Genomic DNA, 23,908 nt, shown 5'->3' on the forward strand with positions numbered 1-23,908 from the left:
AACACCGAGCGGCGCTCAGAGCACCGAGGGGCGGCCATGAGGGGAGCGGCCGGAGCGGCGCGGCTGCGCATGCGCGGCTCCGCCTCGGTGCGGGCGGGCGCGGGAAGCGGCGGCGGGAGCGGCGCGGGGCTCCGTGAGTGACGCGGGCGGGCACGGCCGGGGCTCTTCCCGGCGCTCTTCCCGGGATTTTCCCGGGATTTTCCCGCTGCCAGCCGCCTTCCCCGAGGGCTCTGTCCCCTTGCAGGGCCCGCTGATGGGTGGCTGAGGGAGGGGACGGCCGCAAATCGGCGCGTGGCCCGGTGCGAGGGCACCGGCGGGAGGATGTGTGCGGTTCTGGGCTCGTGAGCGCAGGAAGTATTGCATACATTGACTTTATTCAAGCATGAGTTTCTCATGATCTTTCTTAGGCCACTGACCACAGTTTCTCATGATTATTCTTACCATTAAACAGTAATTATATTTAATTACTAAACACTCATCACATCTAACAATTATATCGTTTATCATGTACTAGCTACACAGGTGCAGTTGTAGCAAGGTACAAGGCCTACACGTTCCCAGGGTATTTTCTCAGGGCCTACTAACTTTAATTTTCCTTCTAACCCTAAATCCCCATGATTTTAAAACCCTTTTACTATCAATACAATTTCACAAAACACCTGGCAGCTTCTCAGCCTGGAACAGGTGGGAATGTTGCCCCAGGAATCATGTGATACTGTGAAATGGGAGCTTTTAATATTTTTCATACATGCTAAATAAGGCTAATTACCCATAGGAGAAAAAGGGTGCTCCGTTAATTTAGTCTCATTAATGGTTGATGATTTCTGGCTGTCGTGAAATTGTCAGAATGGGAATATGTTTAGTAAAGGTAACTGAAAGTAAGTGAAAAGTTATTTCCCAAATATTCTGGATTTATTTGTTTAAATATTTAAAATATTTTTTGTTTAAAAAGCTATTTTGTAAAACTGTGTAACCTTTTGTAAACACGTCTTCCAAAACAAACAAAAAAGTCCCCAAACAATCCATAACTGAGTTCTAAATTAAACCTGAGATGAGAAGCTATTGAAAGGTCAGACAGTTGTATATGAGATGAGTCGTATTATATAAATTCCTTTTCTTGTGCTAAATATGTGCACATGCCAGTGTATATACATACATATGGTTCTGAGGGATGTTACCTAAACTACCCTTGACTCTGCTCATACTCTGGTTAATATGAGTGTGAATTATAAAACACAGCTCTATTTTTGGGAAGAATTACTTGGTTTTAGGATTTTTTAATACTGGTTTGTGTTCAGTTCACTAGAGAACCGCGAAGGTCTAAGATCTGCTATGTGTGAAATTATAAATATCAGTTATGAAAAGCTGAAAAGTTTCAGGACTGAATTTTAGTGTGGTTTTCATGTGGAGTGTAACAGGTGCTTTCCTGTTCTCCAGCTCTACATCCAGTTGTTTCACTAAGGTGCAGAGAGGCGGTTCCTTCATGTTTTTGATAACATTTGGATGCTTGTCATCAGTGCTTTCTTCTTGAGCACATGGAGGATCATTATGTGGGAATCTGAAATGTTCTTACAGAATTTTGGAGAGATGCTGCTCACTCTCATAAACTGGAAACTACAATAATTTTTTTCTTTTCCTGTTTCTGCAGGGCCACACAAGCAGTGTTTGCTTTTCCTGCTGGATTCATCATGATAACTCCAGCTTTTGAACTGACCCAGGACCCAGATTTCCTTACAGTAAAAATCAGAGTGCCTTATGCCAGAGCTTCAGAGTTTGACATTTACTTTGAAGGGGAAGATTTCAAATTTTATGCTAAGCCATACTTTCTCAGGCAAGTACTGGGAAAAGTTTTCAAAAGTTGATCTTCATGGTAGGAAATGAACTTAGTTGTGGTCCCTTCAGAATGTTCTTCATCTGTAGCTTTTATTCTGCTGACTACAGACAGCTCAGTTCATGCCAAGATTTGTTTTTTTGGATCTGCCCTCTTTGTTACTAGGCATTAAACCATGTTAAAGGGAGTTGAAAGAAATACTTTTCTAAATGTACTACACAATGGCTTTTTAATTATAAATGGCCAGACAACTCTCTGGGTGTAAATTTTGTAGAGTGTGTCTTTTCCTGGGAGGAATCCAGGGGGATTGAACTGCATGGATTCCATTACTGTGAAGATGAGTTAAGTCCTTTGTGCTGCTTTTGGAATGTGCCTTACATTTTTATAGGCTGAGACATCAACTTCAGAATTAGTCAGGCTTTCAGTGAGGCATCTCATTTTTTTGCCTGCAGATTGACACTTCCTGGAAGAATTGTAGAGAATGGCAGAGAAAAAGCATCTTACAATACAGATGAAGGTATTGGTATCTGTGTCAAAAAATGTTGCTATTTCCAGTAATTTATGCTTTAAAACAAACAAACAAACAAACAAGGCAAAAAATCTGTTGCTTGCAGAACCTTTGTTACATGACTTAAAACAATAATCAGATTGGTCAATGTAGCTTCTGTGGATTGGTGTAAGGATTAAAAATGAAATAAAGCTTGCTTACTTCAGTTGGTTTGTGTTTATACAATGTAAGTCAGTAGTAACTTCAAGTAGTTAAATATTCTCTTTCATGTTTTATAATTAAAAGCCTGAATTGTTATGAAATAAGGTTAAAAACATGCACAGGGATCAATGTTACCTGCATGTGTCCTACTTCCTCTAAGCCTTTCTCATAGAGGAAAAAGTCACGTTTGCCTGTCTCAGATATTTTAATGCAATAATTATATTCCCACTCTCTTTTAAGGTACTTTTACAATCCAGTTACCCAAGGAGGTTCCTGGCCAATATTTTGAGGGGCTAGACATGCTGACATCTCTTTTAGCACCAAAGAAATCAAGATCAGCAAAACCTTTGGTAGAAGAGATAGGTATGACAAAATCAATCTGGTTTATACAAGATGATACATGTGTGTAATGAAACAGTTATTGATCTGTGAAGTGATACATGTAGGAAAGTACAATATTTTTATTATTGACTACTCCAAGGTACAAGAAGGGTGTGAATAAATCGAAGTATGGATAAGAGCAGAAATATATTGCAGATGATACACATGCCAAATTTTGAGGTTTAGTTTTGTTTAAATTTTTCCAAAATGTGCTTTAAAAATATGCTAATGCTCTGTAGGTCTTTGTACCCCTCTAGTGGCTGTAGAATACACACACAGTTGAGTCTCCTGCTTTTTACAAACTACAGCTGGACTATTAGCTCAAGTGAGAAGCTAATTAAAACCACAGTGCATGGTTCAGGTGCATGTCTTTCTTAACATCAGTATTTAAAACACAAAAATGTTTGGCTGTCTCTGATTTTTTAATTCCTGCCTTAAATTATTGATAAGATCACTTAGGTTCTGTCAGGGTTCTCCTAGCATCAGATGCTGGTCTTGTTGAATTCAGTAGGACAAGTATTTCAGTCTGAGGGAGTGCATTTAAAATTTAATGTTTCTGATGTTCATTTTTGAAAGTTGGGGAGTGTGAAGCAGGACCTGTGGTTACAGATCTGTATGACCCAGTGTTGAGTGAGATTTCTTAAAAGATGCAGTAAAATAAGAAAGGCAAACACTAGTAGCACAATAAGCCTTTTGAAGAAATAGTATGTATTTTTCCATGTGATAATTTTCCTTTTCTGACCATGCCATAGATACAGCTGCTTCTGCTGAGGTAGAGAATGAAGAGAATGAAGAAGAATTAGACTGGGAAATAGAACAGATTCCTTATGAAGAAAGCCCTTCACCACTGCAGCACCCCTATGGATTTGGGAATTTGCGCTCAGGGGTGTTCCAGAGGCTGCAGGTAGATGCATTTTATCTTCTCCTCTCCTAGAAGTTCTGGGTAACTTCCCTTGTAGGCTTCCTAGCTCCCAAGACAACAACTTTTGAAAAGTTCACCTCAGTTATGTAACTCTAACTTACTGTTGTATGAATTATAATATTCCCAGGCTTGGAGCAGGATTGCTGTTTATGAGTAAAGTATTTATATTCTGGTTGGACATGCATACTAATTTATTACCATGAAATTTGTGAAGAAATACATTTCCCATCAACATTAATGGGATGGGAAATAACTACCTAATGATGTTTAAAAGGGCACTGCAATTGCCTATTAATTAATGTACAGCCACTTCAGAGAGTGAGAGTATTCTCAAAAGTCACAAATGATGTGTGATTCTTATCTTGTCTTTGTTGGGGTTGTGTGCTTTTGTTTAACATTGCAAATTTATCATAATGTAAAATAACCTCCCTGCCTTATGATAAAATGGCCTGAATAGACTTGATAATATCATGAGTTCTAAGGAGCTTCAAATAATTGCATTTCCTTGGAATTTTGATGTTTTATTTGCATAGTGGAGCTTGAATTAGAAGATTGCAGCTTTTCTAGGGATTTCAGTGCAATGCTGATAAGCATCCATGTTAAATTCTTCCTGAATAAATCTTGTGTGCCAGACCAGTGTCATGGCCCTATAATTTTGTTGCCATTTGCAGGATGAGCTCAGTGATGTTATTGACATCAGGGATCCAGACCAAACTCCTGCAGAGGAACGTAGGAGGAAACGTTTGGCAGCTGAGGCTGCCAAGTTTGAGCCTGATCATTACCTGTGAGTATTGATTAACTTCACCTGGCCATGGACCTCTGAAACACATTCCCTTTTCACAAATGATTGGTTTTAAGATCACTTTTGGAAAGAACCTTGTTTCATACTTTACCTCTTCAGCAGTGAGCAGCCACTCCCTCTTGGCATTTTGGGTTGACAGATCAGAACTTTGTTTTCACCTTGTGAAAGATTAATAAGCCATGCTTGTCTAGGAGGGGGGAATTTGAGTTTTGAAGTTATGAAATTTTATCTTGGCTACTTTGGTTTTTGCCTTCATCATGTGAAACTTGTTTTAAAATAGAATGAGGAAAACTTCCAGACCAAAACTTTGTGTTTCTTTTTTATGCTTCATTGCATGTAGCAAGATGAAAATGATTGTTTGTGCCTTTTCAGGTTGGAGTATTTCAGGTGAAGTTAGGTTCAGATAAGTAAAGTAAACTGAAGCCATGAGATTTATTAATAAATTGATTCCTGCAAGATGGATCTGCTGGGAGAAGAGAGTAGTTCCCAGTGGGGAGAACTTGTACTGTGTTGATTTTTGGGGACAGGAAGGCTTAACCTATTTTGGGTTGTTTCAGAAGGTAACTTTGCAAACCTGAAATTTTTCCTCAGTTGCATATTTCAGAGGCATCCTCACGTCTTCCTGTAACACACAAAAAATAGAAGAGCTTTCTTGAACTACATTTCACTAGAACTGGAGTACTTCCTAACCTCTAATGGGATGTAAATTGCAGTAATTTCAAGTTTCAATTTTAGACTCTGTGTTCTGGCCTGGTAGAGCTATAGCATTTAGTTTAATGGCTGTGTCTTGGTTGTTTCAGAACAGATGATACCAGCCTTTCTTCAATAAAAATTGTTTTCCTGAGGAGAACAGAAGCTGTGGTAGAAATAAGGGCAAACAACTGTTCTGGTGGCCTTGAGGAAAACCTAACCTGGCTGATAAGTGGCTTTGACATTGAAGGGAGGCAACCCAAAAAAAAAAAAAATCTGTCAGTATGAGAGGGAAGCAGATTGCATTCTGTGTCCAAGTTTTGTGTGGTGATGAAGAAGGTATTGAGAAATTTCCTGTGGGTTTTTTTTTCAATTCTCAGTATTTATACCATTGTTTGGCTTGAAGAAAAAGCTCAGATGGTAAGAGGAGGCTTAGAACTTGAGTCGTTTAGGATAAATCCTCCCAGAATTACTAGACTGAGGTTTTTGCCACAGTGACTTTGTGCTGGTGAGATGGAGGTGATCTCTCTTCCAAAATTCATGTACAACTCTTTGTTTTCCACCTTGCTGCTGCATGTCCTTGCTTAAAGTCCATCCCCATCCCTACCTCACCTTTACCCTTCAGCTGCACGACTTCCTCCCCACCAATTCCCTGGCTCTTAAGTGGGAAAGCTACCCAGTAAAATCAAATTATTTGTCTGAGAAGCCTTTGGAGTGTTTTCCTTTAGCTGCATTCAGAACAAATCAGGTTGGTTCAGCTTTATGTGATGCTGCAAGCTCATTAATTCCCTGGGCTTCTGGGTAGCTCAGGAAAGGTGGAGGAAGTAAGGAATGAATACTGAAAGATAGGAGAATATTGGGTTTTTTAAAATAATTATTCTTTTCTGCTTTAAAGTCAAAGAACACATTTCTAACATGGAAAATAACCTGGAGCCAAGTGAGATGCATTCTATGGATGTGTTAATATGTACCCATATATATGAATTGAAATAAATAGCATATGAAAGTTCTTTTTATTTTCCCTAGAGCTGACTTTTTTGAAGATGAAGCTATTAAGCATCTTTTAAAGTACAAACCCTGGTGGATTGATGCTCATAAAAAGATGACAGCCTTGCAGGGAGAAAGTCATCAGGAACATGACAGTCCTGCATTTGGTGAGAATATACATATGAATATATATATATACACACACATCTATTGCTTGCATGATAATTGCTGTGGTGCCATGTTATAGCTTATTGTTCTTAAAGGAAATTTATTAGTCTATTGCATTCAATATTTATTATTTATTGCTTTACTTTATGGATCTCACAGTTTTTTTTTTTCAAAGAAAACTCTTTGTGTCCATTTAGAAACCTAAAGAGATTTTTCCAGGGTGAGTAGGTGACCTTGTGGGAACACTGCTAACAGATAACTGAGGCTGCCTCCCTGCACACAGTGATTACAGAGAGCACTACAAGTTACTATTGTGCATTTTCTTCTATTGTTCTTTGTTCATTTCCTCAGTTGTATGAAAATCTGATATTCCTGAGGCAGATGATGATAATCCTTCACCAGGAGTTCTCAGTGCACTGATAATACCTGCACTTCCCCATTTTCTCTGGGGGAAAAATAGAATTTGGATAGATGTTGTGTATTTTACTGTGAATGTAATCTGATCTTCATTCCTGGTGCCTTTTCAGCCTCTGAAATTGTTAATTATGTCCATCATAAACACTTGGTTTGAAAAGCATTGGACAAAGGTACAAGAGGCTTGAAAATACAATAATGAGGGCTTCCTTTGTTTGTTTTTATCCATTCACTCCTTAGTAAATGAAACACTCCTCCTGTTTGCTTGGCTTAAGGAATATAATTAAAATGAAGAGCTGCTGGATGATTTTGATAAGGAATGTTTCTCCTCCAAACTGAGGTACTGAGGAAAAACATGTCTGTTGTTGGGTTTTAGGGTCAAAAACAGAAAAAACTCCTCAAAAGCCTGGCAAATGGAAATTACATAGAAAAGAGACTTTATGAAGGATCATCTTTGCTCCATACCATTTGTAATAACAGATATCTATTTAATTAAAAACAAATCTCACCTTCCTGGGGCTGAGTGGAGAGGCTCATGCTGTTCTGTGAATCTTGAGGCAATCTAAGTAACAAAAGAGGCAATCTGGAGTTTGGGTGATGTTAATGCCAACAAACCCACCCTTTTCCTTAGAAAGACCTCAGTTTTGGTAACATTTGTGCTGTTTGAGACAGTGACTGAAATCAGTGGAGGTTCCTCGCCCTGAGTGAGCTGTGCTGAAGGAAACCACCATGAGAGGGAGTGCAGGTTCTACTAGAAGGTCTCCTGTGAATGGGAATGCAGATGGGCAGGAGGTGGCTCCAGGCTGGGATCTGACCACCAGCAGGGTATGTCCCCTGTGGTTTTATAGTGCCTTACCCAGCCCGAGGAATGGTGCAGTTAATCAGCAATTCCTGACTGTCCTGTGGGAAGGAAGGATTTGTTGTTGAATAAAGACATGTTGCTCCTCAGGTTAAATGTAAATGTGAGTTTATGGTGGGAAAGAGACATTAAAAATTAGCAGATTCTTTAAAAGTTTATTTTCTTATTCAGAAACATTGAATAAAGAGAATTGTTTTTTTTTTTTTTTCCTTTTCCTGACTTACATTGATGTCTTTTCAGTTACTATCTTCATTCAAAATCTTGATTACTTTTGTCTTTATAATGTCTTTGGCTGCAAGAAGTAATTAGAAGTACAGACGGCCTTTTTTATTTTTTGCATGACATTGCAATTAACTGAAGATTTTCTTTGGTTGATTACTGCTCTTATATTTATCCCTGGTTATTTTATCTTTGTTTTTACATCATCAGGTTCTTCTAATGTCTCATGACCAATTTTTTTCTTGTTTTGGTTCTTCTCATTAACATTTAAAGTTTTCATCTCTCTTCTGTCCTTACTTTGAATATATTTTTATTTGACCTTTTTACTTTTTCTCCAGCTTGTGTTCATGGTTTGTGTATTTTGCCTTTTTAAAATTTTTTCTTATCCCAAGTGTCTTTTCTTTTTTTCCTTTTTCTACATCTTACTGTGTATTCTCTTCCAGCCCTTTCTGTTCACACTTAGAATGTCTCATTCCAGTCAAGTAATACTCCATAAAGCCTTATTAATTACACAGCTTTTCCCATGAGGGGATAGCATTTTTGGAAAGCTTCCTTGCTGCTGCTGTTGAAGTTTACATTAGTGTCTTGCTTCTACAGATTCCAGATGAAAGGGTTTGTATTTTCTAACAGTCACATTCAGCTTGGTTAAAAGTTCATTTTTATTCTACTTCCAATTGCACTACTGTAAAAAACTCCTCTTTAGGCAAACACAATAATCTTCAAAGGCTCAGGCTGACATATGTATTTAATCTAACATTTATATGCTCCAAGGATATCTTATTTTGTTCAGGGTAACCTCTCATGCTTACAGTGACTGTTCTCTTTCTTATTTCTTTATAGAAAGAGAAAAAGAGAAGCAATTTCCTCTCAAAGTTCCACCTTTCAGTAAGGCTTGGCTCAAATATATACCATTATTGGTGGATTCATATGTTTAAGATGGATTACTTTTCTTTTTTTATCAAATTTCTGTCCACCTGCTTTGCTCAGTTTTCAGGGCTTTGCTTCATGTGTTCCTTCCTGGCACTGCTCTGCTGCAGAGCAATTTTTGTTATGTGAGGAAATTCTGCTTTTTATTCATGCAAAACTCTTAATGATCAGGCTCCACTGTAAAATATTTCAGGATTTAAAAGGCAAGATAAATATCAATATATCAATATATATATATCTCAATAACTTCATTCTGACTAATCTGCTGCTACTCTCAATAACTTCATTCTGACTAATCTGCTGACTCTTCCTTCATCTGATGTTGCTGATTCCTTAAGGGGTAGAAGCACACATTTGAAAACCTTAAAATTGTGATATAATATTTCAGTATAAAGAAAAGAGAAGGAGAGGTCAGTTCTACTCAGTTCTTTCCTTTTGGGAGAGCTGTGGGATTCAAGACTTGGCTTGACAGGATCATAAACTGAGGCTGTGCTCTCAGCAGCAGATTGTCAGAGGTGCTTCCTGACCTGTACTTTCCTGACTGACCACTGAGTCAGCTCTCTGTGTGGGTCCAGCACATTTTATCTAAGTGCCCCTAACACATTTAGAGCTGGAAGTGTCATAGTAGTCTGGAGATACAGATCTCCCAGTGATTTAAGTGGTGTTATCACAGTGTAAAATAGCAGTAGGGCTGTAACAAAACACCCTCTGGCTGTCAGACCTCATCCTCCCCTCAGAGATTAAACTCTGCTTTTACTGACACTCTGCTACTGGAGCACAATTTGAGGTATCTTCTTTTTTAACATGAGGAATGGCCAGCTTAAAACAAGTCAAAGAGGTGATTAAAATGTAAAGGTAATATCTGCAGTCTCATCTGTCAGGAACTTTGTGAGATGAATGTCTGACTCCTTTAGATGTGGGTATATTAACACACATTTCTATTCTGGCATGGTTTTCCCACTGGCAAATACACCAAACATTTTAAATCAAAGTTACAAAAAACTTGCTAATTTAGCTTACTTGATAAGTAGCAGCAAGTGCTGCTTTGCATTAGATTAATACTGATTGTGGTACAGATTGTTAGCTAAAATTTGGCAGTGTAAGTGCACAAAAATGTACAGGCTTAGTACAGCACAAACGTAATTACAATTTTAATTGTTCTGATAATTTCACGCTATGTACTTGGGAGTTCTGAACGGGGAAAACAAAGTAGGTGGTGGTTTGGACATGTTAATGATGAGTTTCAGGCCTGGATAATTAATTTTCAAAAACTATAGGCAATGGATAGAATTTTTTTCAACACTGAAGTATTTTCTCAGAGAAAGATATTTTATTTAGAACACCTGGCACTTTACATCAACTTAAGGTGCATGTTGTAACATTTACTTTTAGGAATTGTCTAGTCTGCATCTTGTGTACTCTTTTTTAATAGACCTGGAATTTCTGTGTTAATGGTCCAGTTGCAGACATTGTGATGCTTCAGGGTTTGAATTGTAAATGAAGAAAACTTTACTGCTATATTTCATGAATTTCACTGGGAGTTTCTTTGCTGTTTAAAAGTGAAGTATGGTTCATGTTTACACTGAAGAATCAACTTGTCACTTGCCTCTGAATTTTTGTCCCATACAGTGTGGGCTTAAGAATCCTCATTTTATTTGGATCCTGATTGTGCATTTATCCCTGTATAAGATATCTAGGCATCCACGGAAATCCTTGGCACCTGGAGAGGTTCAAAGTCATCAGTGTGTACATGCAGTGCTGTGCTGGAACTTGACTTTGAAATGAATATAACAGAGCTTAATAAAAGTTAAAAAGGAAAGTAAGAGTGATTTAGGCTTTTTTCTTGAGTGATGGGTGACTTGTGATTAGTTACACGCTCCTTTTTAAAGGCACTGTTGAGGTAGTATTACCACCTATTAAAGTGAATGTGCCACCTTTAAATTCATAATGAATTATCCTTTTACTTTTTATAGTTGTCTTCTGCGAGGAAGAGAGAGAGCAGATGAGAAAGTTCACAAATAAATCTTATCTTCTGGATAAAAGGAGCCGTCGCCACGTATATCTTGGATTAATTGATATTCTTCTGGCATATTGCTACGAGATCCGTGTCAATGAAGGGGACAAGAATGTAAGTTGAAAAAAGTAAAAAATAGAATATATTTTAGGAACCTAGTGCTGGACCCTGTACTGCCATTTAGGGTAGTACATGAACTTACTCCAAGGCATTAAACTTACATGATGAAGTTAAAATGAAAGACTTTATGTCTCTAGATTTGGTGCCTGTGGGGATTAGTAGGATTTCTTAATACCTGTGTTGTTCTGCAGCAGCACTGTAATAGGAGAGATATGGAGTAGCAGGAGGTTCCAGACAATTCTGTATAGTTCTGCTTTGTGTATCTTGGTTTATGCAAATGCAAATTAACAGAATAGTTGTTCTTTTTTGTTCTGTGTGGATACCTTGCCCTCTTGGAATTGCTTCCCAGATACGGCTTCATGCCTCACATCTCCTGTGCTGATACGAACCAAGGAGATTTTTTCCAATGCTTTTAACCAAAATATTGGCACATGTAATCAAAATCATTCTGGCTTAATCAGACTAACATGTAGGGCATGGACTGCAGCATGACAAGTAACGTGTCCAGACCTGCTGATTCCCCAGAATAATCTGGGATTGTTATGTTGCATGTCAGATCTGCACAGAATTGCAAATCTGCCAGGACCACAGTTGTGCAATTCTTTATTGGTTTTGCAGTAACTGTATGATGCTGTGTGGAAAACACACTGGGGCTTTTTCTCCTTCCCCCCTTGCCCTTTTTTTATTCCTATTTAATAGGAAAACCAAGACCTCGAGGCCACACAAATCTTTACTAGAGGCAGGATTATAGATCAAGGCTTTCTGGCTTTTTGCCCCAGTCATCCCACTGGACCACACTTCCACTCAAATACTATGAATCTGTCACATATTAAGAATAATGACATTTTACATGTACTGCTGGCTTCAGGACCCTCTCTGCAAGCCAAAAATCTTGAGCTGTTTTCATGAAACAAGGCGCTTGAGCTTGGCTTTTGTTGATTCAAGTCTCTGTTGCTTTGTGCAAAGGGACAGAATTCCACCAAAATACCATTTCTCTGTGTATTGCTGTTATATTTTAAAGATTTTGTTCATGGGCTGGATCATCCTACTATGGAAAGCAACTCAGTTATTCAACATCTGCACTGCAATATAATTTTTAATGCTGTCCTGTGGCCATTTCAATGCACATAATGTAATTACTGCTTCTTATTCACAAAGGTTCTTAAATTGCTGCCAGAATGTTATCTTAAATAGTTTGCCAGCAGTGTTGGATTAGATAACACTTGTTTTACTGTCTTCTCTTAAAATCAGGTTGAATCATCTTGGAACATCAGGAAACTGAGTGCAACGTTGTGCTGGCTGGAGGTAAGGTAAAAGTAAAGTTTTGTGTTATGGTTTTGCTGGATTACTTGGGTTTTTTTGCATTTTATGTTGTTTCTGTGCCAAGTTTACTCTTTCAGTATTGAAGATTAATTAATTATATATCCTGTTTTTAATGGTACCAGAAATTTATTTCTGGGCTCTGGAAGTCAGCAGGCACACGTTGCTTTACCTGCCCCCTTCTTTTACTCTTGAAAAAATAAAGGTTGGAAAAGACCTTTTGTGTCCTCAGGTCCAACCATCACCAGCACAATCACCACGTTCACCATAAAACCATGTCCAGGTGCCACATCCCTGTTTGAGTTGCTGCTCATCCTTTGGAACCAGCAGAGATTAGAGGAAACCCTGCGTTCCAATCTCTCCACGTTCAGGTTGTTCACTGAAAGCACCCAGGCCTGTGCAAAGAAATAGTCACAGAGCTGGAGGTGGAAAGGACTTGACCTGGCCTGAAATCCATTAATTGATAAAATGCAGGAAGGTGGAAAGGCCTGTCCCAGCTCTGGGCTGAGTCTGCTGAGCCAAGTGTCACTTTGCAGGATCAAAACTGAAACTGGACAGGATTTTTGGGTCCAGTCCTTCAATCTTTTCCAGTTGTGTTGGATGTTATGCTCAGTTATAACTTGTCCTGTGGCACAAGTTATGTTTTATGTGAGTTCTGTTTTGTTTGATGTTGAGTTCTGCAGTAGCAGGTTACAAAGGAGTGCAGTTAAAATGCCCTGTCTTAATTAACATTTTTTTTTTTTCCATATCCATGTCCTAACATAGTGAAGGAGTTTTCTGCACGTGCTTACCCTGTGATAGAGCAGTTCTTGTTGCAGCCTGTGCCGACAGTGTATTTCACACCTAGAAAACTCACAGTCCTGGCACCAAACTGTTAATAACTATCTCTGTTAGACAAACTATTAGGGCTGGGACTTTTCATCATTCTGTACAAAAAAAAAAATTCCTCAGTTCTGGTTTGTTTGAGCTGACTGCCATTTTGCTGGCCATGACATGTACACACCTTAGCCTCTAAATATTCAATCACAAACCATAAATGATTTAAATGCATGCTGGTGATCCATTAAAATGAACAATGGGTTCAGGTAGTCGAAGAGTGCAAAGAAGTGCTGGCTGTCAGCAAAGTGCTTTTATTAATTTTAATAGATTGAGAGCTCAAGATGAAATGGGTATTTTTTTTAAAATTCATTAATAAATGGAGCATTTTGTCTTGAAAAGTGAAGGCTGGAAGGGAAATCACTTTTAAGAAAGTCTTTAATAACTCCTTAATGCCTCTGGCCTGAGTAAATTAGAGGTGTTCCTCACTCATGAAGGAGAACTGTTCTCCCCAGGCAGGTATATTTATCCCTGTCTTGAATATCTAGAATTTTCATGAAAAGCAGTCATGTATCATTTTTAAAGATCTTACATGTACACATGTATTTGGTTAATATCATATGGATTTAATTTTCCTGTATTCTTAAAAGGCTTTTTATAGCTTTTCCTAAATATATCTAATAATGTGGGACAGATGTAATTTATTGCTTTAATCTAAAGGATGGTAAAGTCTTGAGTAAGATGTTTTAGTCCTATGTTCTCTACGTTTTTTTAAATCCCAAACCACTAAAATGTACAGAACTTCTGTTATCTTGCCATACAAACTCAGTGTGGAATGTCTTGTTTCTATTTAACATGTACATTTCCATATCTATTCAAATACAGATTTTTAGAGGCATAATAAATCAAAATGTGCTTTTTTCCCCCCTATTCTGCTACGGTTTTTTTCCTTAAAGGAAAACAAACAAACACACAGACTAATTCAGATTTTTCACTGAGGCACACAGACTAATTCAGATTTTTCACTGATACACACAGAGTTTCTCCAGCATCCATGATGTCCTGGTATCTTTTGGAAGAAGAGTGCTGTGCTATCCCCTGTACAGGCATTTTGAGCTGGTGACACGTTCCTTCAATGACACAGTCATGATTCTGCAGCTGGGTGAGTGTTTAGGGACTGGAAGTTGTACACAGCTATTTTCATACCTTGGCTTGTTAAAGTTACCTGCAACTTCTCTATTTAGCATGAGTTATTTCTTTGAAAAAAGCAGTAGATTTATTTCTTGGACAGAAGGATCACTGAGAAACAGTGCTTCAGTGGTTTATTTTAAATGCTTATGAGTTGCAGGATTAAAAACCCACACAAATGGCAATATTAATCTTTACTACTGCCAAAAACCATTGCTGATTGAAAATCCCATTGACATTATAACAGTCAGGGAGTGAAGTTTTAAGGGGAAGATGGATGTGGTCCCTCCTCACTTATCTGCACTGCCTTATGTTGCTGTTCATAAGTGTGAAAAAGAAAATTCTGATAACAAAACTGCACTGATGCAGTGCTGAAAGCATTTTGGGTTTTTTTCTGAGGAGAATATAGTACATGTGAGGTAAGAAATTTGCTTTTCTTTTAATGTCACAATGGAAAATGGTGTTGCAGTGAACATTCAGTGATCCAGTGAAACACTGCCTGACTGGGTGAGTTGTTACCAGGATGTTTTAATTTATAAGTTTGTAGAGTTCTTTCCTCGTGTCTCAAGACTACTGTTCCATTAAAAAGAGAGAATAACAGCAAAATTCAGTTTATCTTTAGATAAAGTTCCTCCTTGAAAAAAGTGGAAAAACACATAGAAAAGGAATGGGGAAAAGAATGTAAAATAGAGATATATGACTTAAACTTTCCTTCCAAATACACAGGATGAAAGCTGGTAGAATTTCATGATGGTTTAAAATCAGATTATCATATCAAATGGCACATACAGAGCTGGGGTCAAATTTTATTCTCATTTTGAAATAGTCTGTGTGAAGAGGACTGGATTTCTGAGTCTGTGAAATTCAGGTTTCAGGCTGTTGTCTGGCAGCTCTCAGCAAGGAGCTCCAGAAGGATCCAGTGATCTGCAGACACCTTCTCTGACTTTCCTGTTTCACACATTGGAAGCTTTTTTATTCACAACTAGTGAGGATTTTTTGAATAATCAGGAAGTAGTATCTGCACATAAAAAGCAGTTTACTTATTGAACAGTATAATGCAGGGCTGTAACTATGCAAAAACTGTTAAATATCATGGGCCCATGTTCTAAAAGCAGACATTTGATCGTTTGCCTGATTCAGGATTCCCTGTTCCAAGTCTGGCAAGATTTGCAGCCTCTCATTAGAGACCTATCAAGCTACTATAATCCAAAACTTTGAATTTATGAAGAAAGACATTTTTAGTTGGGAATTAGTGTAACATTCACTGATGTACATTGTTACTTGGCAGATGAGTAACAGGAGTGGATGTTGGAAATGGTTTGGGCTGACAGCTTGACAGCTGGAACCTGAAAAAATCAGCAAAATTTTAATTCCACACATCATTTCTTTGTAAAAGAGCACACTTCTTTTTAGTCAAAATAGTGATGTTTGACAAGCATTGATGGGGATACAATTTAAAAGTTATTAGTTACATTTGGGGTTTTAGGTTTTCTTTGCTGACTTACTTTCCAAAACCAATGTGGTTTTTTTCTGTTCTGTTTGCTGTGGCTTTTTGCTTTCTCTGTTTCCTCCTCCTTACTACCATCTTCCTCGCCCTTAACTTTTGTTCTCTGGCTGTATTTTTTCAGCATGGAATTACTTACAAATAAGCAAACAAATTTTGTGCTTGAACAGCAGGGGGAGTTCTGATCTTTTTTGTTTCTTTTTTTTTTTTTTTTCCCTCTCCTCTAAATCTGTAAAATGTAATTTCATCCCTGTTCAGGTTTCATAGCCTAGGAGGAGCCAGCCTCTTGGGAGAGGGTTATTAGATTCCATTTGCAGTGGTGGCTGTTTTCATTTGAATGTGGGGTTTTTTTTTCCCCACCATTAAATGGTGAAAATAATTTTTTTAAGTGTTCCAGCACTTAACCCTTTAGCAGCTATCATCAGAAAACTAAGGGGGGAGATTCCAGCTTACTGGAATGTTGCATATGAAGGAAAAGTCAAACTGACAACAGAAAATTTTCTAGTTATGGACTGAGAACACATTTTTAATCTTTTACTAGATTTATTGAGTGTGTGTCAAATAGCTCCTTCCTAAACATGAAGTGAGTTGTTTCTTTCATTTTGCCAAACTATTCTGTGACTAGCAGAAGTAGGAAAAGTTCTCCCTAATTCCAGGCCCTGGTGTGCTGTTAGGTAATCCTTACATTGCCTCACAGAGTTCCATGTGCTTGGCCCTGCTGCCAGCTGTGTGTTCCCAACCTTGGTATTTGTGTAGGCACAAAGGGGAAAATGCTCCTCTTAAGAGAGATGGTGGGCCATAACTTCTTCTTGTTGTTTGTGAGCTACTTTTCAGCTTAGTTTGTTTCTTTTTAAAGGCAGTGCCTTGCTTGCCTGTGCTGGAGTTTGGAGCTGGGGGAAGGGGCTGCTTCAGCTGTGCAGAATTACACGCATGGCTGGGCCTGCAGCTCTGGTTGTGCAGAGATTCCTGCTGAACCCAGGGGCTCCCCATCCCCAGGGATGTGGATCTGAAGGACACAGTTACAGTGCTGCTGTTCCCAGCCTGGCAATCAGCCCCAGTTTCCAAGGTGGTCGTGGATGCTTTGTTATTAAACCCTCAGGTGGGAGATGATAAAGATGATCTGTTATGATTTCTTGTGAATCACAAAACCAAAAATCTGTTTCCAGGGAAAGCTGCAGTTTTGAAGTGTCTGCTGGACATTCACAGGATTTTTATGGAGAGTGACCCTGCCTACATCCTTAATGATCTCTTCATTACAGACTATTGCATCTGGATCCAAAAAGTCAAGTAAGTTCTTCAGTAGTTGCTGATGTGGGAGATTTTTTTTAGCACACTTCATCTGTGAACAAGTATCAGTAAAGTAAATTCTGTCTCCTATATGTGGTAATATGATCAGTTTTTTCATTTAATAACTGTGTCTGTCCAGCAATTCTTGATACAGAAGCCAAGATATTCTGTGCATTTTTTAATACAGGGACACTATTGGAGAAAGGAGGAAGGAATTGGATTTTAAATAAAAATGTGAATTTTCATTAATATATTGATAGAGGTTTCCAGGGGAAAAAACAACTTCTAGGGAATTCTCAGTCTATTGTGGTCTTTCTTATGAAGAGAAATGTTTATGTAGCACTTATGTAACTTCGGGATAAAGGTTGGAAGGAATTTCCAGTTCAAAACTGACAGCGCATACAAAGCGTTCCCAGCTGCATGGAACATTGATTTATGGGCTGTAACAATTGCACCAATTGATTATTAACACCAGAACAAGTGTCACAAATCCCCATGTGCTCTGTGCTCCTGCCCCTGCAGCTCTCCCTGGCACTGTGGGAAGCTTTGGCTTCCACTGCTTGAGAGTAAAGAGGGACTTTGCCTCCTCCAGACAAAACCCCTGCATTTCTGTGTCTCACCTGTGCTCTTTTAATGGAGTCAGCAGGGCTTATTTCCACAGTTTTGGGTAGTTTGCAGCCAGACTGGTTGGAATACCATCATGTTTTAATGGCTTAAAACCAAAAGTATCAGTAGGAAAACAGTGGGAAGGGGATTAAATGATTAAAGCAAGCTGCATGTTCAAATCTTACTAAGCTTTATATTGTTCTTGTCAGATTTACTCTGTTTTTCGTACAGCTTTTGTATTATTTTGCCTTCCTTTTTATATCTTCACAGCCTTCTCTGAAAGCCACAAAAGGTGTGAGTTGGAACAGGCATGACTAATATACACACAAAAAGATGTCATTGTCCTATTTCTTCATACAGCAATGCAGATTCCTGAACCAGTGGCTAAAATAGTCTTTGTATTTAACAGGAGACTCTGGGGGATAAAATATCTGAAGTGCACAAGACAGTGAATGGGATGTAGAGGGAATTTGGTAATAATTGTGATCAGAAGGGAGGGGGAATGAGACAGAATTGAGGCAGCCTGCACAGGCTGCTACGTTTAGGTGTGACCTTAGCAGTACTACTTGGAGAATTAAAGCCCCTCAGTTCATAGCTGTTCATGAGGGTTTGTAGATGTTGATTCTTATTCTCTGTGTGATTTCAGTGACTCTGTGCCTATAGGTAACAATATATAAAATACTTTAAAAACATTACAGGTGTTTCCAAGCATTTTGATTCCTCAATCCTGCTTAGTTCCTGGAACAGCCAGTTCATTTTACTCTGTCAAATTTGAAGAGACCTTTTTCAACCACACCTTCTATGTGTGGAAAATTCACCAAGTATGGGGAAACTCAGGTTGAAGTTGAGTAGAAAAAGTGCAGTAAATAAAGGAGAAAGTTATTTCATGGGTCTTTCACAAAGAAATGAGTCATTACCTCTGCTGCCCATGTCAATTAATATCATGACTAGCAAGTCAGTGATAAACCCAGTTTTCTTTAAATCCAGCCCAGGAAAATGCACAGTAGCTATAAGTGACTGATAGATTAACACATTTCCTCCCAGACTCTCACATTATGTCCCAGTTAAGCAGAACTGACAGCTGCTGGAAAGAGGGCAATTAAGTTATCTTATTGTCAGAGTGACATGGCACAATGGCTGTCTGTCATTAGGAGAGCAAGAGAGAGAGAGAGGAGCTGCAGAACCCAGTCCTATTTTTAGGCCTGAATCAGGACAGCATTTAAGCATATGCTGCAGTCATTGCTGTGCAGTTCAGCAGTGTTTGAAGTTCAGCAAGTGCAAAGGGAATGGAGCACTTGGTTTTGCTCCTTTATGTTGAAGGGAACAGCTAAGCTCACTTGTCATTCAGGACATACCTTGTCAGGATGGTGATTTGTCTGTTCAAACAAGGGGTCCCAGCTCCCCAAGGTGAGGCTGCTGGAGAGGAGGATGATGAATCTTCCTTTTCAGGGGATGAAGATTGTGACACATCCCTCTGGTAACTCCCTCTGAAGCACTGGCACAGGGTGCCCAGAGCAGCTGGGGCAATCCCTGGGTATGTCCAGGGCCAGGTTGGACACTGGGGCTTGGGACAGTGGAAGGTGTCCCTGCCATGGCAGGGGTGGCACTGGGTCGGGTTTAAGGTCCCTTCTGGCTGAAACCACTCTGTGATTCATTAATTGATGTTATGGTGGAAGAGTTTTGGGAGGGGAAGGTGTTTATAGATGTTACTGTGGTGGTCTTTCAGTGTTAAAATTATTTCCATCTCCAGTCAGTCTGGATACTTCTCCTGTTTTGTTTCTTAACTATTATTTGCTCCATACAGCCTTTATTAACTTCCTTTGTCTCCATTTCCTCCGTCCTTTTGTGGCTGAGGATATTCTTAAAATCCATGGAGTGTTTTTCTTTTCTTCTTCTCTTTCCCTGTAAGCAACAAACTACTGGTGGAGGTGGGGGCCGCTGTTTAAACAGTTTAAACAGACTGTAGGTTATTTGTAGTGAAGAATCTGGGCGCTTTAAACCAGCTGGAAACAAGCTCTTTAGCCCACCTCTGCTGGCACACATCTCTGGGTTTAGGAAGAAAGTTTGGCACAGGCAAATCCATAATGGATATATCCAGAAAGAGAGCACACAGCCCCATTCCAGATGAAGAGAAACACCCTGGAAGGTACTAGCTTTTAAATATGCCATGTGGAAACAAAATCCTTATAGCCAGCAGAGTGTCAATAGCTGATTACAAATTTGGTTTGAGATCATATTTGGCTGTGGGTAAATTAGATTAATAAGTGAATGTGTCACTGGGCTGGCAAAAGCTGATTTATTTTAAGCACAGTGTATCTGGAATTGGAAATGATGAAGATGCTGAATAAAACACACACAGGTGGCTAATAGTCAATTGGGGATGGGGAGTACAAGCTAGCTCTGGAATTCTAAGGATTTTTTTGTTTTGTGGGTTTGTTTTTTTTTCCCAGAAAAATTGCTTTATTCAGGTGCCTGTTACAAAGAGAAAAGTAGATTCCAAAATGTCTTAGACAATGGAAGATATTAGCAAGTGTAGCTAAAATGTCATCTTTCTGCTTGCAATCTTAAAGACAGTTTCACCTGCTTTCTAGGTTCCTAGTATTTCCCTTCAAGCTGCTAGTGAAGGGACTATTAATAATTCCATCCATTGTGTAAGGTGGCATGTGAATCCTTTTAAGTGTTGTTAGGTTTTGAAGAAAGGGAGCATGTTGCTCAGCCAAACTTATCAGAAAAGAGGGAAAAGTAAATGTTAACTTGGGTAACAAAAGCTTGACAAAGACCTATGAAGGCAGCTTGTGGTAAATCTCAGCAGGTGGTGTCAACATTTCTGTTGAAAAGCCAGATGCAGCCAGATGGAAAATTGCATCTTTAACCCCTGAGGTCATAATGACATGTCATCACTTCATTTGATCCCCCTGCTAAGTGAGCTTATCATCCACCCTGCTGTCACTTCTGTTATTGCTTTCATTTCCATAATAAAATTAAATTTAATTTGCCTGGTTTGCATGCCTTTGTTCTTCAGGTCCGATCTTTTACAAGCCACTCTGATACATATGGCAACCTCTCTGAGGTGAAATTAGAACTGAATTTTTGTTCTAAGTCTGGAGTTTTCTCCATCTTTCACACCTTCCTTGAAGCAGAAGGGGCTGAAGGAGAGGAGTGGGGTTTTTGGGGAGACCACTGGTCTGTTGATGGCTGCAATATGGGCAGCTGGGACCAGGGCAATCCAGGTGTGCATTTACTGCAGGAGAGCCTTTTCTCCCTTCTGTCAGGACTCTGTGCCTGTGACCCCACAGGAGCTGTGTCCTTTAGAGAAGTCAGAATAGTTTACCCACTGTCTCTTGCTGTGCTGAGGTTTCTTTGTGTGGCCTGATGTCTTTCTCCAGTGTTTTGTGTTCCCCTTTGTGCCAGGCTCTATTCACATGGGATTTTTTGGCTGCTGTAGTACACATGTGCCTGCTGGCCATGACCTGGGTGGGAGGCTGGGCAGCTTCCTCGAGTCCTTGGCCAGGAAGGCAGTACAGGCAGTTCTGCACCCCTGCTTAAGGGAACAGCTCCAGTCCACGGCAATTTAAAGTACTTTTACCCAATATTTACATGCATATTTAGCTTTAAATGTGTACTCTTTAATATTTGCAAATGTGTATTATCCGTGTTCCTGAATTGGAGGTGAAGCTGTGAGTGATCCTGGCAGTTTTCCAGGGATTGGTGCTCTCAGAATAGAATCACAGAATGGTTTGGATTGGAAGGGGCTGTGAAGATAATCCAGTTCCAACCCTTTGCTATGGGCAGGGAGACTTCCACAAGACCAGGTTACTCATCCATCCAGCCTGCCTGCTGTACAGTTGGTTTTTTCTCATAGTTTTGTAGGTATGACATGTGCAGGAGAATGTTTCATCCCATGTATGTTTTTCTACTTTCTAACTTAGCATGAGATGATAAAGATCATTGTTTGTGTTGTATTTTGTAGTAGCTTCAACGCGTGCAGTGAGGGAGAGCTGTGAGCTGAGACAGCTGAGCTGTTAAATTGTCTTGCTGTGTTCTGTGGAGCTGTATCTGCAACTTGCTTTGTTATCCTTCACAAATACGTGCTCTGCACCCTGAGACAAATGTGATGGTGCTAATTTTGGTGACTGTAGGTGTAACATGCCAGTTTGAGCATGGACTCCTTGATTCAAAGTGAGAACCAGGATTCCTGGTGGCATTTATACAGTCTCTGTAGAAGCCTGCTGTCTCCATTGGTACTAACTAATTTAAAATCAGACTTTCCTGAGCGTGTCATATTTTCTTCTCCTGGTTTGCAGGTGAGACAGCCCCTGAAAGGTGGGTTGGCCTCATAGGTCTGTTTTCCTTTTCATCTCTTCCTTACAATGGAAGCCTTGTCCTTGTTACACTGTAATTACCCAGTCTGAAGCCAGCAGGGAGTTGCTGCTTGATGTGTAGGATGTGAATTTCTCCTAAATAAATGTAGGATTAATTACATTCACAGCATGTCAGGAGGTGATGAGATCAGCTGTGATTGCTCAGGCCCCCTTTTCTTTTCCCCAGGTTTTCTGAATCCCTTGTTTAATCAATACAGTGTAATGTTGCCCTGAAGTGTTAAGGCCTGATGCTGCAAAGGCATGAAGGAGTCCAGGACTCTGAGAAAAAAAAAAATAGATTTGTGAGATACAGGATTTTTACTGCCTGTGTCACATCAGCTCCTAAAGTGCACAAGGGAGTAGAGAACTCAACTTCAAGTGTTGTAGTTTCAGTCCATTGCATTGGTTTTACCTCAGGCTTTTGCTAGATTTGGGAAAATATTTTGTAACATATAAACATCTTTAAGCTTCTATAGTCATAGATCTTTTAGTGAATGTAAATAGAATTTTAACATAAATTCTGATGGTGCATTAAAATAATTTGTGAAATGGATCATTTATCTGCAAACTGAAGAAATTTGATTTTGTTATTATTTGCTAAAATCTGGAAAACTTTGAAAAACGTTTCCAAGTGTGTAGAAAGGATCCTGATTGTGCCACTTTTGCAGCTGTTTCTTCTTGGCATTTTTGTTTTCTTTAGTGTTTTGACGTTTTGAAAAGCTCAAAACAGTTGAAACGACACAAGCCAGGCTTTTAAAAGTATTTTGATTTTTTTTTTTTTCCGCTGCTAGTAGGGTTGATATTCATAGATTAATAGATTGGTTTGGGCTGGAGGGGACCTTAAAGATCAACCCCTGCCATGGCAGGGACATCGTCCACTGTCCCAGGTTGCTCCAAGCCCTGTCCAGCCTGGCTTTGGACACATCCAGGGATCCAGGGGCAGCCCCAGCTGCTCTGGGCACCTGTGCCAGGGCTGCCCACCCTCACAGGGAGGAATTTCTTCCCAATATCCCATCTAAACCTGCCTATACTCATTAAGTCGTATTTCACCTTTCTGGCACTTAGACCTTCCTAGGAAGGGTTTAATTGTAGCCTTTGAAACTCAGGACTGTTCCACTAAACGAGGAGTGAATGGAGTTTTTTCTTGTAGTCTCAGCACTTCTGCTGTGAAGATACTGAGTTCAGGTAGAAGAATTCAGGAACAAAACTGTCCTAAAAGGTTTTCAAATGGTGCACTGCTTATGTTAGTTTATTAAATTTTTGATTTGTGATGGGGGGAAGAGGGAATGTGTTAACACATAATAAGAATGAATTGGTGCTTTAAAGCATTCTCAAATGTTAGAGGAATATGCTAATTTTCAGCTGTTAACCTCCTGGATCCAGCAGCCGTGATTCCAAAGAACAAAGACATGAGCAGTAATATATTCTGGATGAAAATCCTGCCTCTTGGCTCTGTGGGATTAATCTGATTTGTACAGCACGTTTAAAGCACTTCATCCAGTTGAGGCGTGAGGGAAAATGCCCCTCGTGGTGTTGTGTTACAGGGTCATGGGCAGCTGCTCCCTGCTCTGGCTGGCTTTGGGTTTGGCTTTGGCTTCACCTTCATTGCTGCCCATGTCAGCCTTAGCTTAGTGGAGGCTGCAGTAGTTTCAGGTGTGATAAAAACTCCAGTTTACAGAGTGTGTGGTGCAGAGAAAAGCCAAATGGCTTTCATGGTGCTGCTCGGAAAGCAGCTTTGCCATTAGCCTGTGTTTTTAGCTTATGTTCTGCTGTAGCCAGTTGT

At 39.4% G+C, this 23,908-nt stretch overlaps 1 protein-coding gene across 2 annotated transcripts in view; it reads left to right on the plus strand.

Annotated features, from left to right (window-relative positions):
- The first annotated feature begins 40 nt into the window (after positions 1-40).
- The window catches only part of SHQ1 (SHQ1, H/ACA ribonucleoprotein assembly factor), a 37,665-nt gene continuing 13,797 nt past the window's right edge, over positions 41-23,908 (plus strand). Inside the window, exons 1-11 of one of the 2 annotated variants that reach the window (XM_030283017.4) lie at positions 41-133; positions 1,649-1,831; positions 2,284-2,348; positions 2,781-2,903; positions 3,674-3,825; positions 4,515-4,627; positions 6,362-6,489; positions 10,883-11,037; positions 12,295-12,348; positions 14,218-14,341; positions 17,038-17,158. In XM_030283017.4, the coding sequence (XP_030138877.4) occupies positions 1,689-1,831; positions 2,284-2,348; positions 2,781-2,903; positions 3,674-3,825; positions 4,515-4,627; positions 6,362-6,489; positions 10,883-11,037; positions 12,295-12,348; positions 14,218-14,341; positions 17,038-17,158 (1,178 nt within the window). In that variant the 5' untranslated portion in view covers positions 41-133; positions 1,649-1,688. Of the gene's footprint in view, positions 134-246; positions 355-1,648; positions 1,832-2,283; positions 2,349-2,780; positions 2,904-3,673; positions 3,826-4,514; positions 4,628-6,361; positions 6,490-10,882; positions 11,038-12,294; positions 12,349-14,217; positions 14,342-17,037; positions 17,159-23,908 lie in introns of those variants that run through there. The other variant, XM_002189107.7, reaches the window with a different exon arrangement.

Source organism: Taeniopygia guttata, chromosome 12 (genome assembly GCF_048771995.1).
Source record: "Taeniopygia guttata chromosome 12, bTaeGut7.mat, whole genome shotgun sequence".
In the NCBI taxonomy this organism is placed as follows: domain Eukaryota; kingdom Metazoa; phylum Chordata; class Aves; order Passeriformes; family Estrildidae; genus Taeniopygia; species Taeniopygia guttata.